The sequence below is a fragment of the Prionailurus viverrinus genome, chromosome A1 (assembly GCF_022837055.1).
Source record: "Prionailurus viverrinus isolate Anna chromosome A1, UM_Priviv_1.0, whole genome shotgun sequence".
NCBI lineage: Eukaryota > Metazoa > Chordata > Mammalia > Carnivora > Felidae > Prionailurus > Prionailurus viverrinus.
This window is the reverse complement of record NC_062561.1, coordinates 29,681,014-29,696,729: the sequence shown is the minus strand read 5'-3', so window position 1 is coordinate 29,696,729 and position 15,716 is coordinate 29,681,014. Positions and strand designations below refer to the sequence as shown.

The 15,716-nt window shown below is 41.0% G+C and overlaps 1 protein-coding gene across 2 annotated transcripts in view; it reads left to right on the top strand.

The window, feature by feature from the left end:
• The window catches only part of CNMD (chondromodulin), a 32,950-nt gene extending 17,408 nt beyond the window's left edge, over positions 1 to 15,542 (top strand). Inside the window, exons 5-7 of one of the 2 annotated variants that reach the window (XM_047873647.1) lie at positions 370 to 523; positions 11,011 to 11,177; positions 14,997 to 15,542. In XM_047873647.1, coding sequence (XP_047729603.1) covers positions 370 to 523; positions 11,011 to 11,177; positions 14,997 to 15,209 — 534 coding nt within the window. In that variant the 3' untranslated portion in view covers positions 15,210 to 15,542. Of the gene's footprint in view, positions 1 to 369; positions 524 to 11,010; positions 11,178 to 14,993 lie in introns of both variants that reach the window. The other variant, XM_047873641.1, reaches the window with a different exon arrangement.
• The last annotated feature ends 174 nt before the right edge of the window (positions 15,543 to 15,716 follow it).

The window sequence follows — 15,716 nt, the reverse complement described above, 5'->3', positions numbered from 1 at the left end:
ACATACACGCCCCACTCACCCCACACACACTGTATACCTCCCACTGACACCCCCCAACCCCACACATACCCCCTACCCCACTCATCCCACACACACTACCTGCCCTCCACCGACATCCGACACACACACACACCACAAAACCCCACAATACCCTCTACACTCACATCTCCACACTCACCCCACACACACGACATACCCCCGCCTACACCCCACCACACGCACACCACACACAGCTCACAGCCCCTCACACACACTCACAATTCTCATTAAGTTTTTAGTAGGCGAAATGTTTTACCAGCACGTGACTCTTAATACGCATGTTTCACCGTCCACTCTGCTCAATGCATTTCGTTTTTACTGAACTTACAGGAAGGCAAGATCATGCCAGTCAAGTATGAAGAAAATTCTCTTATCTGGGTGGCTGTCGACCAGCCCGTGAAGGACAACAGCTTCTTGAGTTCTAAGGTCTTAGAACTCTGTGGTGACCTTCCTATCTTCTGGCTTAAGCCAACATACCCAAAAGGTAACATTTTAAATTCTTTTAGTGCTGCTGATATGTTTCCTGAGCCCCTCCACAGGCCTGAGCATATAACAAGGAAGACATCAGGACGCAAGTCACAGTGTCTCAGTAATTGGCAAGAGAGATCAAAGAGAAGGAAGGTGACAACCATGAATGTTTTAGGGAAGGGACTGAGTGGCAGGGTTAACAGGAAGCAGATCAGGGAGACTCACCATCACTGCATCATCTGCCATTTTTATTTATGAGACTCCCCCTTCTTTCTGCTCTGCTCCTTAATCTAAGTTGTTTGCACTTTCCAATTTTACATGTTTTTTATTCCGAGGGCAGAGAATCAAGGGCCTAAGAAGCTGTCAGACTGCTGAATCTTTATTATACTCATACCTAGAATTATGAGGCAGCCAAAAGCTGCTGTGGCCATAGGCTGAGATTCTTCAAGTTCAGGGCTTGAGCGTCAGCTCCTAAGTCCGCTGAAAAGAAATGAAGAAGGGCCCCTGGTTGGAGCATGCCTTTGAGCCATCCGTGGGTGAAGGGCAGGTGAGCCCCGAGGGCTAAGTTTCTCCGTCCCCAGGGCACCTTCACTCTTCACTGCCACCAGTCACCCCACTGGCCCCCCAAAGGCCTACTCAGTAGTTCTGGCTCAAGTGTGGGAAAAGGGCCTCTCTCTCAACACAGCTGAGGTATACTGTTTTCTGAAAGATTTTATTGGACACAGAGAGAGCAGCATGGAAATAAAATACAGGCATTAAGACCACCAGGCTTAGGAGGGGGAGATGGGCAGTTATTTTTGAAAGGGTGTGGTTACAATTCCGCAAAACTGAAGAAGTTATGGAAACAGACGTTTGCACAGCAGTGTGAATGCACTCAACTGTACAATCATAAAAATGGCTAAAATGGTAAATTTTGATGTATATGTTACCATAATTAAAAAAAAAAAAAAAAAAAAAAAAACAACACAAAACCTGACCAGGTTTAGAAAGTTCAGGCTTCCGGTTCTGCCAGGGCTAATTTATTCCTCTGGATCACAAATATTATGTCCCAAAGCTCGGATAAGATGGTTCCTTTCTGGCCCAGGCAAAGCAAATAGGATTCAATTGTTAAGCCACTGGAAGGAGAGTTGAGAAGGATCCTGAGGCCACAGGCATGAGCAGTGTCTGTCACCCCCTAGGGGCCAGAGAGGGGGCGGCCAAATGGACGGTCACTTTTGCCCTCCCTGTTCTTGCTCCAGGGCGTGCTGGCAACTCACAATTCTGTGGCCGTTTGCCAAGGTCTAGCTTTCGATTGCTCACCTCCATCCACACGGAATGGGCTTCTTGCTTCCCACCCCCAGGAACTACTCCTCCAATACCTGTCACTTCGCCGCGTCGGAGCCTCAGGCGATGCTCCCAAGTAGAGCTCTCTCTAATCCCTTCCCGTTCGTGAGGACAAGCCTCTTACCCAGTGAGTTCGTTCATTTGTTGGAAAAACATTTTTTGAAGGCTTATTGCGTGCCATTTACTTGTGCCAGGTCATTGGGATGCACTGAACAGAAGTTTACATTGTAGCAAGCGAACACGCCCTGTTACGAAAACCTAACAGAGCAGGGCAAAGAGGGCGGGGGTGGCCGTGCGAAGGCGGTGCTGGTCTGGCTGACTGAGCGCTTTCACCCTTTGGGAAAGAGCGCGTTCCCTACCTCTGAGATGGAGTTTGGCCCCTCACAGCCCACAGGCAGGACCACCTCTTAAGTAGTCAATCATCACCAGACCCATCCCAGAATTACATGTTATGCACAACACCAGAAAAACACCAGAAAAATGCCCCCAGCGATGAAAAGGTTTAAGTAACTGTTGGTACAGCCACGGGGCGGATTATACACATTAAAGATGAAGGATTTTTTTTTTCAGTCTTTCATAAATGTCACATTTAACAATAAAATCAAGAAAGTAAACCCCCTCTGAGGATGTCGGTCCCAACCACCTAATTCTAAAAAAAGCTCCCCAGGGGCACCTGGGTGGCTCAGCCGGTTAAGCGTCTGACTTGGGCTCAGGTCATGATCTCACAGTCTGTGAGTTCGAGCCCCGCATCAGGCTCTGTGCTGACAGCTCAGGGCCCGGAGCCTGCTTTGGATTCTGTGTCTCCCTCTCTCTCTGCCCCTCCCCTGCTCATGCTCTCTGTCTCAAAAATAAACAAAAACACGAAAAAAACAAAAACAAACTCCCCAACTCCAGCAACCTCTGTCTTGGATCTTTAAGCTGGCAGGTCACAGAGCTGTATTATCAAGAGACAATGGTGGCTGGGCAAGGTCACAGGGAAGGGTGAGGGTCGCTGAGCGCTGGCTTTGTGCCAGCCATTGTGCTACAGCTTTCTATTTTGTCCTCAGTTACTTTTTGCCAACAACTGTCCTAGTAACTACAAATAGTCCCATTTTATAGATGAAGAAACCAAGGTTCACAGAAATTAAACAGCTTGCCTGAGGTCATTCAGTTAGTTAAAAGAAGTGGTATTGAGATTTGAATCCAGGTCTCCCTGATGCCTCTCCAACCATGTACTCAGAAACCCAGAAGCTGTCTATGGAAGTTCTCCATGGCTCTAAAGCACATCTAAGTTCTCAGAAATAATACAGCATGCTATAATCATCATTACCTAACATTTGAGTGCTTATTATATGCCAAATGCTATAGTAAAACCCTTAGGCACAACTCTATCTTCTGTCACCATTCGGTGAATTAGATACATGATCTCCGTTTTACAGACGAAGAAAGTCAGACTCCGAGAGACACCAAAGCCCACATTGGGTGGTTACTTTCCATGTCTGTTATTCAGCAACCATGGGACCCATGTGGCTGTGTGATCAACTAGAGCACTGGGCTGGGAGCCAGAGAAGGTCACGTTTGGCTCCTGTCTCTGCCACCCATTCTGTGATCTTGGCCAAGTTACTTGGTCTTTCTGAGCCTCGATGCCCTCACATATAAAAGTTACTGCCTTTTCTATCCCACCCATAGGATTTTTAAAAGAATCAACTAAGACAACAAATCTCCTAAAAATTGTAAAGCTTTATACATATATAGTCAACCTGCTAAGAACACAGAGGGCTGGAGTGCCTGGCTGGCTCAGCTGGTAAAGCATGTGAATCTAGATATCTGCTTGGGGAGTTCCAGCCCCATGCCAGGCGTGGAGCTTACTTAAAAACAAACAAACAGCAAGGAGTCACGATGGTGGAACAGCATGGAAGTTTTTTTTTTGCGTCTCACGTCCATGAAATACAGCCAAATCAACACAAATCAACCAAATCCTGATTTGAGGATCACACAACAATCTGCACAACCTGAACCACAGAATTCAGCAGGTACGCGGCGCGGAAAGGTAAAGTGAGGGAGAGAGAAGCTGAGGAGGGCAGGGAGCTGTTTTTTCTTGTGGAGAGAGGATGGAGATGGGGGGGAGGGGGGGACGTATGGGAAAAGTACATCCCCCGCCCCCCCCCCCCAAAGCAGCTGTAGAGAAAGCGGAAAAGTGGAAACAGCTGCAGGGACCGAACAAAACAGGCAGAAAGGAGAAAGGCGAGGGTTTAAATTCCATTAAGACTCTATAAAGAGGGGGAGCACAGTCTGAAACTCCACAGCTCGTTACCTGGAGAAGCTCTGGTGGGAAGGGCGAATCCCCAGGAGCAGAGTGAAGTCCAGGGGTTCTCAGGCCACGGGCAGAGGCAGTTTCCCTGCTGGGAGGACATTTGGTAGAATCTGTAGCCACCCCAGCAGACCCCGGAGAACAACCACATTTGCTGCTTCTGGAACAGGACGTTAAGGGTGAAGCCTGGTGCCAGATGCATGTTGGGATTTTCCATATCGCTAAAACGCTGCTACACGATGGCGTGAACCTTTTCTGGGGTGGGCTGGCACCCAGCCAGTCTCTGGGCATCAGCAGCAGCAGGGTCCCACAAACGTTCCTGGGTGCGGGCAGCACCTGGCCATTGTTCAGTGAGACCCTCCCCCAGAGGATCTGAGCGGGTCAAAGTCGTAGTCCCTCAGAAGTGAGGGGTTGGGAAACACAGCTGCATCTGAGAGGGAGCCACACCGTAGGAGGGACGTGCCGCCTTTAACCTGATGGCTTGGTCACGAACAATGTAAAAGCGGGGAGTGGACAGAAGCTGGAGACAAAGGACGGGTGTGAAACAGCTGATCGGAGAGAATGGAGTTTGGATAGTAGAGACTGGGCAACTGGGTGACGCCATTTTCACCCTTCCCGCGCATGCGCATACGGACCAACGAGCGCGGCAACAATCCACCCCAGTAAACTAAACAGCGCCATCTAGTGGAGAATAGAGCCATTACACTAAGCCCCGCCCAACTGAGCCAACCTCGCTCTTCAGGAACACCTCAAGTTTCTCAGCCTGCTTAGTTTGCAGACTATAAAGCGCTTCAGAGTTTGACTTCTAGGGGAGAACGATGTAATTTCAATTCTATTTCAGTCTGTTTGCTGGTCCATCTATCACTTTTTTTTCTTTTTCTTGAATACAGAAAGAGAAAAAATTTATTTTCATTTTCAATTTTTATTAAAATTATTTTTCTACTATATTTTTTACTTTTTTGTAAATTTTTCAAATTCTATTTTACTTCCATCATTTCATTTTATTCTACTTCATTGTATTTTTTCAAATTTTCAAATATTTTCCTCCCCCTAATCTATCAAGCTCCTTTCAAAACTCAGACTAAAACACATCTAGGATCTAGCATGATTTATTTGACTTTTGTGTGTATGTGTGTTGTTTTTAATTTTTTAATTTTAATTTTTTTACTTTAATTCCTTTTCTTCCTTCAAAATGATGAAACAAAGGAATTCACCCCAAAAGAAAGAGCAGGAAGAAACAACAGGCAGGAACTTAATCAACACAGATACAAGCAAGATATCTGAACCAGAATTTAGAATCACAATAAGAGTACTTCTGGGGTCGAAAATAGATTAGAATCCCTTTCTGCAGAGATAAAAGAAGTAAAAGCTAGTCAGGATGAAATAAAAAATGCTATAACTGAGCTGCAATCTCGAATGGATGCCACGGTGGCCATGGTGGCAAAGATGGATGAGGCAGAGCAGCCAATCAGCGATATAGAGGACAAACTACTGGAGAATAATGAAGCAGAAAAAAAGAGCAGACAAAGCAAAAGAGCACGGTTTAAGAATTAGGTAAATCAGTGACTGATTAAAAAGGAACAGCATCAGAATCATAAGGGTCCCAGAGATGAAGACAGAGAAAAAGGGGTGGAAGGTTTATGTGAACAAATCATAGCAGAAAACTTTCCTAACCTGGGGAAAGACACAGACATCAAAATACAGGAAGCACAGAGGTCTCCCATTAGATTCAACAAAAACCGACCATCAACAAGGCATATCATAGTCAAATTCACAAAATACTCAGGCAAGGAAAGACTCATGAAAGCAGAAAGAGAAAAAAAAAGTATGTAACCTACAAGGGAAGACAGATCAGGTTCAGAGCAGACCTATCCACAGAAACTTGGCAGGCCAGAAAGGGGTGGCAGGATATATTCAATGTGCTGAATCAGAAAAATATTCAGCCAAGAATTCTTTATCCAGCAAGGCTGTCATTCTAAATAGAAGGTGACATAAAAGTTTCCCAAACAACAATTAAAGGAGTTCATGACCACTAAACAAGCCCTCCAATAAATTTTAAGGAGGACTCTCTGAAGGGAGAAAAGACAAGAAAAAAAAAGACCAAAAGCAACAAGACTAGAAAGGACCAGAGAACACCACCAGAACCTCCAACTTACAAGCAACATAATTGCAATAAATTCATATCTCTCAGTACTCACTCTAAATGGCAATGGACTAAATGCTCCAATCAAAAGACATGGGGTAACTGAATGGATAAGAAAACATGATCCATAAATATGCTGTTTACAAGAGACCCACTTCAGACCTAAAGACACCTTCAGATTGAAAGTAAGGGGATGGAGAACCATCTATAGTGCTAATGGTAGACAAAAGAAAGCCAGAGTAGCCATACTTATATCAGACAATCTAGACTTTAAAATAAAGACTGTAACAAGAGATGAAGAAGGGCTTTATATCATAACTAAGGTGTCTATCCACCAAGAAGGCCTAACAATTGCAAACATTTACGTTCCAAATGTGGCAGCACCCAAATACATATAAATCAGTTAATCACAAACATAAAGAAACTCATTGATAATAATACCATAATAGTAGGGGACTTCAACACCCCACTTACAGCAATGGACAGATCATCTAAAGAGAAAATCAACCAGGAAACAATGGCTTTGAATGACACACTGGACCAGACGGACTTAACAGATATATTCAGAACATTTCATCCTAAAGCAGCAGAATACACATTCTTCTCCAGTGCACATGGAAAGTTCTCCAGAATAGATCACATACTGGGACACACATCAGCCCTCAACAAGTACAAAAAGAACGAGTTCATACCGTGCATATTTTCAGACCACAATGCTATGAAACTCGAAATCAACCACAAGAAAAAATTTGGAAAGGTAATAAATACTTGGAGACTAAAGACCATCCTACTAAATAATGAATGGGCCAACCAAGAAGTTAAAAGGAAACTAAAAAGTACATGGAAGCCAATGAAAATGATAACACCACAGCCCAAAACCTCTGGGTTGCAGCAAAGGCAGTCATAAGAAGGAAGTATATAGCAATCCAGGCCTTCCAAAAGAAGGAAGAAAGGTCTCAGATACACGACCTAACCTTACACTTTAAAGAGCTGGAAAAAGAACAGCAAATAAAACCCCAAACGAGCAGAAGACAGGAAATAATAAAGATCAGAGCAGAAATCAATGCTATTGAAACCAAAAAACCCCCAGCAGAACAGATCAATGAAACCAGAAGCTGGTTCTTTGAAATAATTAACCAAACTGATAAACCCCTAGCCAGTTTTATCAAAAAGTAAAGGACCCAAATAAATAAAATTAAGAATGAAAGAGGAGATCACAACCAACACAGCAAAAATACAAACAATAATAAGAGAATATTAAAATCAATTATACGCCAATAAGGTGGGCAATCTGAAAGAAATGGACAAATTCCTAGAAACATATACACTACCAAGGCTGAAACAGGAAGAAATAGAAAATTTGAACAGACCCATAACCAGTAAAGAAATTGAATTAGTAATCAAAAATCTCCCAAAAAACAAGAGTCCAGGGCCAGGTGGCTTTCCAGGGGTATTCTACCAAACATTTAAAGAAGAGTTAACACCTATTCTCTTGAAGCTGTTTCAAAAAATAGAAATGGATAGAAAACTTCCCAACTCTTTCTATGAAGTCAGCATTACCTTGATTCCAAAACCAGACAAAGACCCCACTAAAAAGGAGAACTATAAACCAATTTTCCTGATGAACATGGATGCAAAAATCCTCAACAAGATATTATTAGCCAACTAGATCTAACAATACATTAAAAAAAATATTCACCACGACCAAGCGGGATTTATACCTGGGATGCAGGGCTGATTCAATATCCACGAAACAATCAATGTGATTCATCACATCAGTAAAAGATAGGACAAGAAGCACACGATCTTCTCAACAGATGCAGAGAAAGCATTTGACAAAATACAGCATCCTTTCTTGATAAAATCCTCAAGAAAGGGATAGAAGGATCATATCTCAAGATCATAAAAGCCATATATGAAAGACCCAATGCTTATATCATCCTCAATGGGAAAAACTGAGAACTTTCCCCTTAAGGTCAGAAACAAGACAGGGATGTCCACTCTCGCCACTATTATTCAACATAGTTTGGAAGTCTTAGCCTCAGGAATCAGACAACACAAAGAAATAAAAGGCATCCAAATCGGCCAGGAGTTCAAATTTTCACTCTTCGCAGATGACATGATACTCTATATGGAAAACCCAAAAGACTCCACCAAAAACTGCTAGAACTGATCCATGTCAGCAAAGTCGCAGGATATAAAATCAATGCACAGAAATCAGTTGCATTCCCATATGCCAATAATGAAGCAACAGAAAGGGAAATCAAGGAATCGATCCCATTTACAATTGTACCAAAAACCATAAAACAGCTAGGAATAAATCTAACCAAAGAGGTGAAAAATCTATACACAGAGAACTATAGAAAGCTTATGAAAGAAAACTGAAGAAAACACACACACACACACACACACACACACACACACACACACACACACACAAATGGAAAAATATTCCATGCTCCTGGATAGGAAGAATATCGTTTAGATGCCAATACTAACCAAGCAGTCTACATATTCAATGCAATCCCTATTAAAATAACACCAGCATTCTTCACAGAGCTAGAACAAACAATCCTAAAATGTGTATGGAACCAGAAAAGACCCCGAATAGCCAAAGCAATCTTGAAAAAGAAAACCAAAGCTGGAGGCATCACAATCCCGGACTTTAAGGTGTATTACAAAGTTGTAATCATCAAGACAGTATGGTACTGGTGTAAAAACAGACACTCAGATCAATGGAACAGAATAGAGAACCCAGAAATAGACCCACAAACGTATGGCCAACTCATCTTTGACAAGGCAGGAAAGAATATCCAATGGAATAAAGACAATCTCTTCAGCAAGTGGTGTGGGAAAACTGGACAGCGACATGCAGAAAAATGAACCTGGACCACTTTCTTACACCATACACAAAAATAAACTCAAAATGGATGAAAGACCTCAACGTAAGACAGGAAGCCATCAAAATCCCTGAGGAGAAAGCAGGCAAAAACCTCTTTGACCTTGGCCGCAGCAACTTCTTACTCAACACGTCTCCCGGAGGCAAGGGCAAAAATGAACTATGGGACCTCATCAAAATAAAAGCTTCTGCACAGCAAAGGAAACAATCAGCAAAACTAAAAGGCAACTGATGGAATGGGAGAAGATATTTGCAAATGACGTATCAGACAAAGGGTTAGTATCCAAAATCTATAAAGAACTTATCAAACTCAACACTCAGAAAACAAATAATCCAGCGAAGAAATGGGCAAAAACATGAATAGACACTTCTCCAAGGAAAACATCCAGATGGCCGACACATTAAAAAATGCTCACCATCACTCATCACCAGGGAAATACAAATCAAAACCACAATGAGATGCCACCTCATACCTGTCAGAATGTCTAACATTAACAACTCAGACAACAACAGATGTTGGCGGGGATGCAGAGAAAGTGGATCTCTTTTGCACTGCTGGTGGGAATGCAAACTTGTGCAGCTACTCTGGAAAATAGAATGCAGGTTCCTCAAAAAATTAAAAATAGAACTACCCTGTGACCCAGCAATTGCACTACTAGGTATTTATCCAAGGGATACAGGTATATTGTTTCAAAGGGGCATATGCACCCCAATGTTTATAGCAGCACTATCAACAATAGCCAAAGTATGGAAAGAGCCCAAATGTCCATTGATGGATGAATGGATAAAGATGTGGGGTGTGTGTGTATGTGTGTGTTTATATACATACACACAATGGAGTATTACTCGGCAATCAAAAAGAATGAAATCTTGCCATTTGCAGCTATGTGGATGGAACTAGAGGGTATTATGCTAAGCAAAATTAGAGAAAGACAAATACCATATGACTTCACTCATATGAGGACTTTAAGATACAAAAGATGAACATAAAGGAAGAAAAAATAATATAAAAACAGGGAGGGGGACAAAACATGAGACTCTTAAATATGGAGAACAAACAGGGTTACTGGAGTGGTTGCGGGGGGGGCGGGGTTAATGGGTAAGGGGCATTAAGGAATCTACTCCTGAAATCACTGTTGCACTATATGCTAACTTGGATGCAAGTTTAAAAAACAAATAAAAATAAATAAAGACAAAAAATGCACAGGGATGAAAGTTAACAGAATACCTGTTCACCAGTGGTTTCAATGGATACAGGTTGACTTTTTTCATACAATCACAAGTGTGGAGGGAGGTTTCTGGCATTATCAGCTACTCAGCTATATCACAAGGCTCTTTATATCTTACCATTTTGCTACCCATCGCGTACTGGTTTATCATCCTTGTGCCTATCCCTTCTGGTCACAAATTGGCCCTCATAACCCACATATATGTATGCTCAAGAAAAGAAGACAAGACAGAGAAAGCTGTACCAGTCCTCTTTTACCAAGAAAGCAAAAGCTTTCCCAGAAACTGTGCCAATATATTCTGCTTACGTCTCACTGGCCCAAAATGTTTCATCTGGTCTTACTTTCTCAGTGCCTATAGTAGAGGTAAGTGAAGAAGGATTGAGAATGGATTTTCGTCAGCTACCTTAGAATACCTGTCTCAGGACTGTAAAACCAAATTCTGGTTATCTGTTTGTTTACTAACCCAAGACTCTGATATATGCTTTATTATTTAAAAAATCATCAATACAAATTTCCATATTTAGTCCAATGTTTTTGATGTCCATTTATGCTTCTACCCTGATACAGTACTTCCTTAATTATCCAAATAAATGGATTAACTTAGTTTTGTTTTTTGCAGAAATCCAGAGAGAAAGAAGAGAGTTGGTAAGAAAAATTGTTACAACTACCACAAGGAGACCACCTAGTGCACCACGGGGCAACCCAGGCCCTAGAGAACCAAATAATGAAACCAGACCCAGTGTTCAAGAGGATTCAGAACCCTTCAATCCAGACAACCCTTACCATGTACGTACTGATGTTTTCGTGACATGCTCAGACAAATCCGTTGAACATAACATTGAAGTGGCAGTATGTCTACTTGAACTTTCAAATAAATGAGGGTAAGATTACACTGAAGCATGGTCTCTGTAGTGTGAGATCCAGATTGTTTGTAACCCTTACTCAAAGTTGTTTTCTGTGCTCTCCTTTTTTTGAGTCACAGGCAAATCCATAAATACAAATTCATATCAGGAATTTGATTATTCAAAAAATGTTTCTAAGAATGTGCCCTAGAGACAACATCCAGAAAGAAAGTATTCTCTTTCCCCCTTCTTATCCACTTTATTCATCCATTCAACATTTTTGAGAACTTGCTCTTTTCCAGGCCTTGTGCACACAGCCAGGAGATAACTTCTGCCCTCGGGAGCCCTCGGGAGCTCCAGGAGGGAGACAGACTCATACACAGATAAAACACCTTAGTCTGAAACACTGGGAACCGGTGTTTATAAGGATGAAACTAATGTCCTAAAAATTTCCAATCTTCAATAAAATATTATTTACCATTACTATACTCTGAAGGGAGTAAAAGTAGAGTAGTAAATTTTTGTAACTAATTTTTTAATTGAAAAAATACATGCATATATATATATTTTTTAAGTATAAAGGATATACAATGAAATGTGTTTCTCTTCCACCTCAGACACCTTCCCCAGAGCAATGTATTAACAATAGCTATTTGCCCAATTTCTTTGTATAAGAAAGTGTACCACACATTTTTAACACAAAAGAGCATACAATACTTCTGTACCTTGCTTTCTTTCCAGTTACAATACAGTATTTTGGAGACTGGTCTGTATCTTCTACATACATCTACATCATTCATTTTATTACTTTTTATTATTTTTTAAAAGTTTTTATTATTTTGAGAGAGAGAGAATGAGCAGGAGAGGAGCTGAGAGATAGGGAGACAGAGGATCCCAAGTGGGGCCCAACATGGGACTTGATCTTACCAATCATGAGATCATGACCTGAGCCAAAATCAAGAGTCAGACACTTAGCCAACTGAGCCACCCATGTGCCCCAAATTCTTTTAATTTGGAAAAAAAAAATTTAGAGCAAGCAGGGAAAGGGGAAGAGGGAGGGAGACAGAGAGAGAGAGAGAGAGAGAGAGAGAGAGAGAGGGAGAGGGAGAGGGAGAGAGAGAGAGAGAGAGAGAGAGAGAGAGAGACTCTTAAGCAAGCTCCACACTCAATGCAGAGCCTGGTGAGAGGCTTGATCCCATGACCCTAGGATCATGACCTGAGCTGGAATCAAGAGTTGGGTTATTCAGCCGAGCCAACCAGGCACCCCTTGCCTCATTCATTTAAATGGCTGCATCATAGTCCATTGTGTGGATGGATAGATGCACAGAAATTTAACTAGTTCTACTTTGATGGACATGTAAATTATTTCCCTATCTTTTGTTCTTATACTCTTAATAGTATACAACCTTGTACATGTCCTATAGGCTTATGGGAAGGAGTAAATGAGGTAATGCAGGTGAAGTTCTTAGCACAGTGCTTGGCACAGTAGGCATGAACTTGCTCAACGTTAATTACTAGTCTTATTATGCCTCTTGTACACATGTGGGAATGTATTTTTAGTATAAATACTGATGTATGGGTTGATTGGGTCAAAGGAGATGAGAATTTTACTTTAATGGGAGGATGCCAAATTGTTTCCCAAGGAATTATGCCAGCTACATATCTTCACGTGGTAAAGAGAGGGACTAATTTATTTTCAAACTTTAAAAAAATCTTCACCAGTCTCTTGGCTGTAAAAATGTATCTTCTCATTGTTTTAGCTCGCCTGTCTTTAATTATGTGTAAGGTTGAGCATCTTTTCATAGACAGGCAATTAATTTGCATATTTTTCCTATCTAGCCTATTCAGTCCTTATTTTCTAGTCTATTATTTTAGATTAATAAATTTTAGAATGATTTAGAGCAAAATGTATTTTTTAAATAACCCACGGCCTATTGGAAAATTCAGGACACCATAGTACTTCATTCCCTGAAGTTCAAATAATAAAAAAGAAATAAAATCTGAATAGGCCAACAGAAAATTTAATATAGTTTATTCCCCAGGTAGCTGGGCTAGCTAAATCTGGTTCAGGCGACGAGTGCATCAGCCCCGTCACAGAAGGGCAGGATGTGACTCTGTCTGCCTTGCCTCCAGACTTGAGTGATCCAAATTCCTTGAAAACTCCAATTGTATCAGTTTTTTCCTTTTATCTCATGCTCAGGTTTAAGCAGAAACATCTCCCCATGACCTCAATCCTTCACAAGTTTCTTTAAGGAAATATCCTTGGAGAGGAAGTATCTTTGAGAGATCCTCCCAGCTTTTAAATCCTAACACACCTTTGTTCAACTATTAGATGAGGAAATGCCACAACCAACAGGCTTTTGACTCCCCCTGCCCTGGAAGAGTCAGCTACAATCAATTAATTAGGTGGTTTTCTTTTTGCAGTCCCTGATGAACCCAGTTCAAGAAATAAGAGAAACAAATGAGAAGAGCCTGAAGAATTAAAAAAAAAAAAAAAAAAAAAAAAAAAAAAAAAAAAAAAAGGTTTAAGAGAGTAAGACAAATATTTTCATGACAAAATTTGAACATAGGGTATATCAAATGGTGTTAAGGAATTGTTAATTTTGTTAGGTACGGTAATGGCAGTGTAGCTGTGTAGGGAAAATATTGCATTCTAATGTATTTGTGGGTGAAATGTCATAATACCTTCAATTCTAAGGTCACTTCCAAATTTAAAATACTTCGGAAAAGAAAAAGCCAAGCAAATCTGACAAAAGGTTAACAGCTATGAAAACTAGATGATGTTTGGTACACAGTTTTCTCCACTTTCCAGTGTTTGATATACTGTAAAATAGTAAAAAGTACCCTCCCTTCCCCCCAAAAAAATTCAAGACTTTTTTGTATACCAGAAGAGGTGATAGTCTTGCTAGGTTCACTCAGCTCAAGCCTAACCTATGTTTGGTGCTGCATCTGCCCAAATTCAGTGGAGACTTCAACTGAATCAAGAACATACATTAAGGGCTTTTTGGCAATGTAATTCAATACTATATTACACAATCTGTATCCCTAGAAATCCATGAACAGGAAAACCAGATACATAAATTTGGCAGAGGGCAAGTTGCTTCTAGTTCTGTGAGCTCTTCAGCAGTGAAAATGGGAACTCTGCAGGTGATTTTTACTCCATCCATGATTTTATGTAATTATAATAATGGCACATAGAAATTAGAAAGTCAAGTTTAAGGTCTTGAATTTTTCCATATTTTATGGTGCCTTTTCCTGAGTGTTACAGACCCCTTATGTGGAAATGAAGGCAGAATCTAAAGACGTCAGCGTTTTCAGCTAGTGCAGTTAGAATAGCAATCTGTTGGCTTAGCAATGAGTTTCAAAAGATGCTCCAAGAGTGTGGAGGCCATCAGTACAAAATGGCACTAGTGTTCCACTAAAATTAGCAGTGGCAGAAATGCCACTCTTGAATCATGCTTTCCTTTTTGTTAGTCTATTTAAAATGAGGCACTACTGAGTTACGGTTCATTAAAGGTATGGAGAAACTTCATGACATTAAAAAAAAAAAAAAATCAAAACCAACTTCCTGCCAGTGACAGATGGAGGTTGAGTTTTTAGAAGGAATTCTGAATTATCAGGTTAGAAGACTGAAAAACTTCTTACGGAAAGTGATACTTATTTCTTGTACCAGTGAAATATTCAGGATCTTATTTTAAAATAATGTGCATGCTATCGAATTCTCGTTATGAAGAAAAGACAATTACCTTTTATTTCACAGCAGCAGGAAGGGGAAGGCATGACATTCGACCCTAGACTGGATCACGAAGGAATCTGCTGCATAGAATGTAGGCGGAGCTACACTCATTGCCAGAAGATCTGTGAGCCCCTGGGGGGCTACTATCCGTGGCCCTACAACTATCAAGGTTGCCGCTCCGCCTGCCGAGTTGTCATGCCATGCAGCTGGTGGGTGGCCCGCATCCTGGGCATGGTGTGAAATCACTCCATACAGCAGGTGCTGAAACATGAGAACTAACTCAAGAGACCACCAGAGTGTGAGGCATCTTCATGCTGAAGGGACCACAAAGTATTTTATATTCAATTTGAATGATGTTATTCAAGACACTTTTAACAGAATCTCTCAATTGCTTCATAGAAAAACTTTATCCAGAATGTGCAAATGTACTGAAAAGGGTAAAGTAAAAAATGCCGTAACAATTCTTTTATTACTTGTTTTTTATTTGCTTTGCATTCCCTATAAAGTCTGCTTGTAAGACTAACTTCCCAAGCTACTTTGAAATAAACATGAAAAATCATTTACAATGTCAAAGATCTCAATTGTACACTTGTTCCTTTTAATCAAGTTGCTAAAATAATTAAGTTTTGGTTGTTATTTATGCAGAATTCCTCCCTTGTTTTTTTAAATTTATTATTTAGATAGAGAGCGAGCAAGTGTGAGCAGGCAGTGGGGAGAGAGCAAGAGTGAGAATGAATCTCAAGGAGG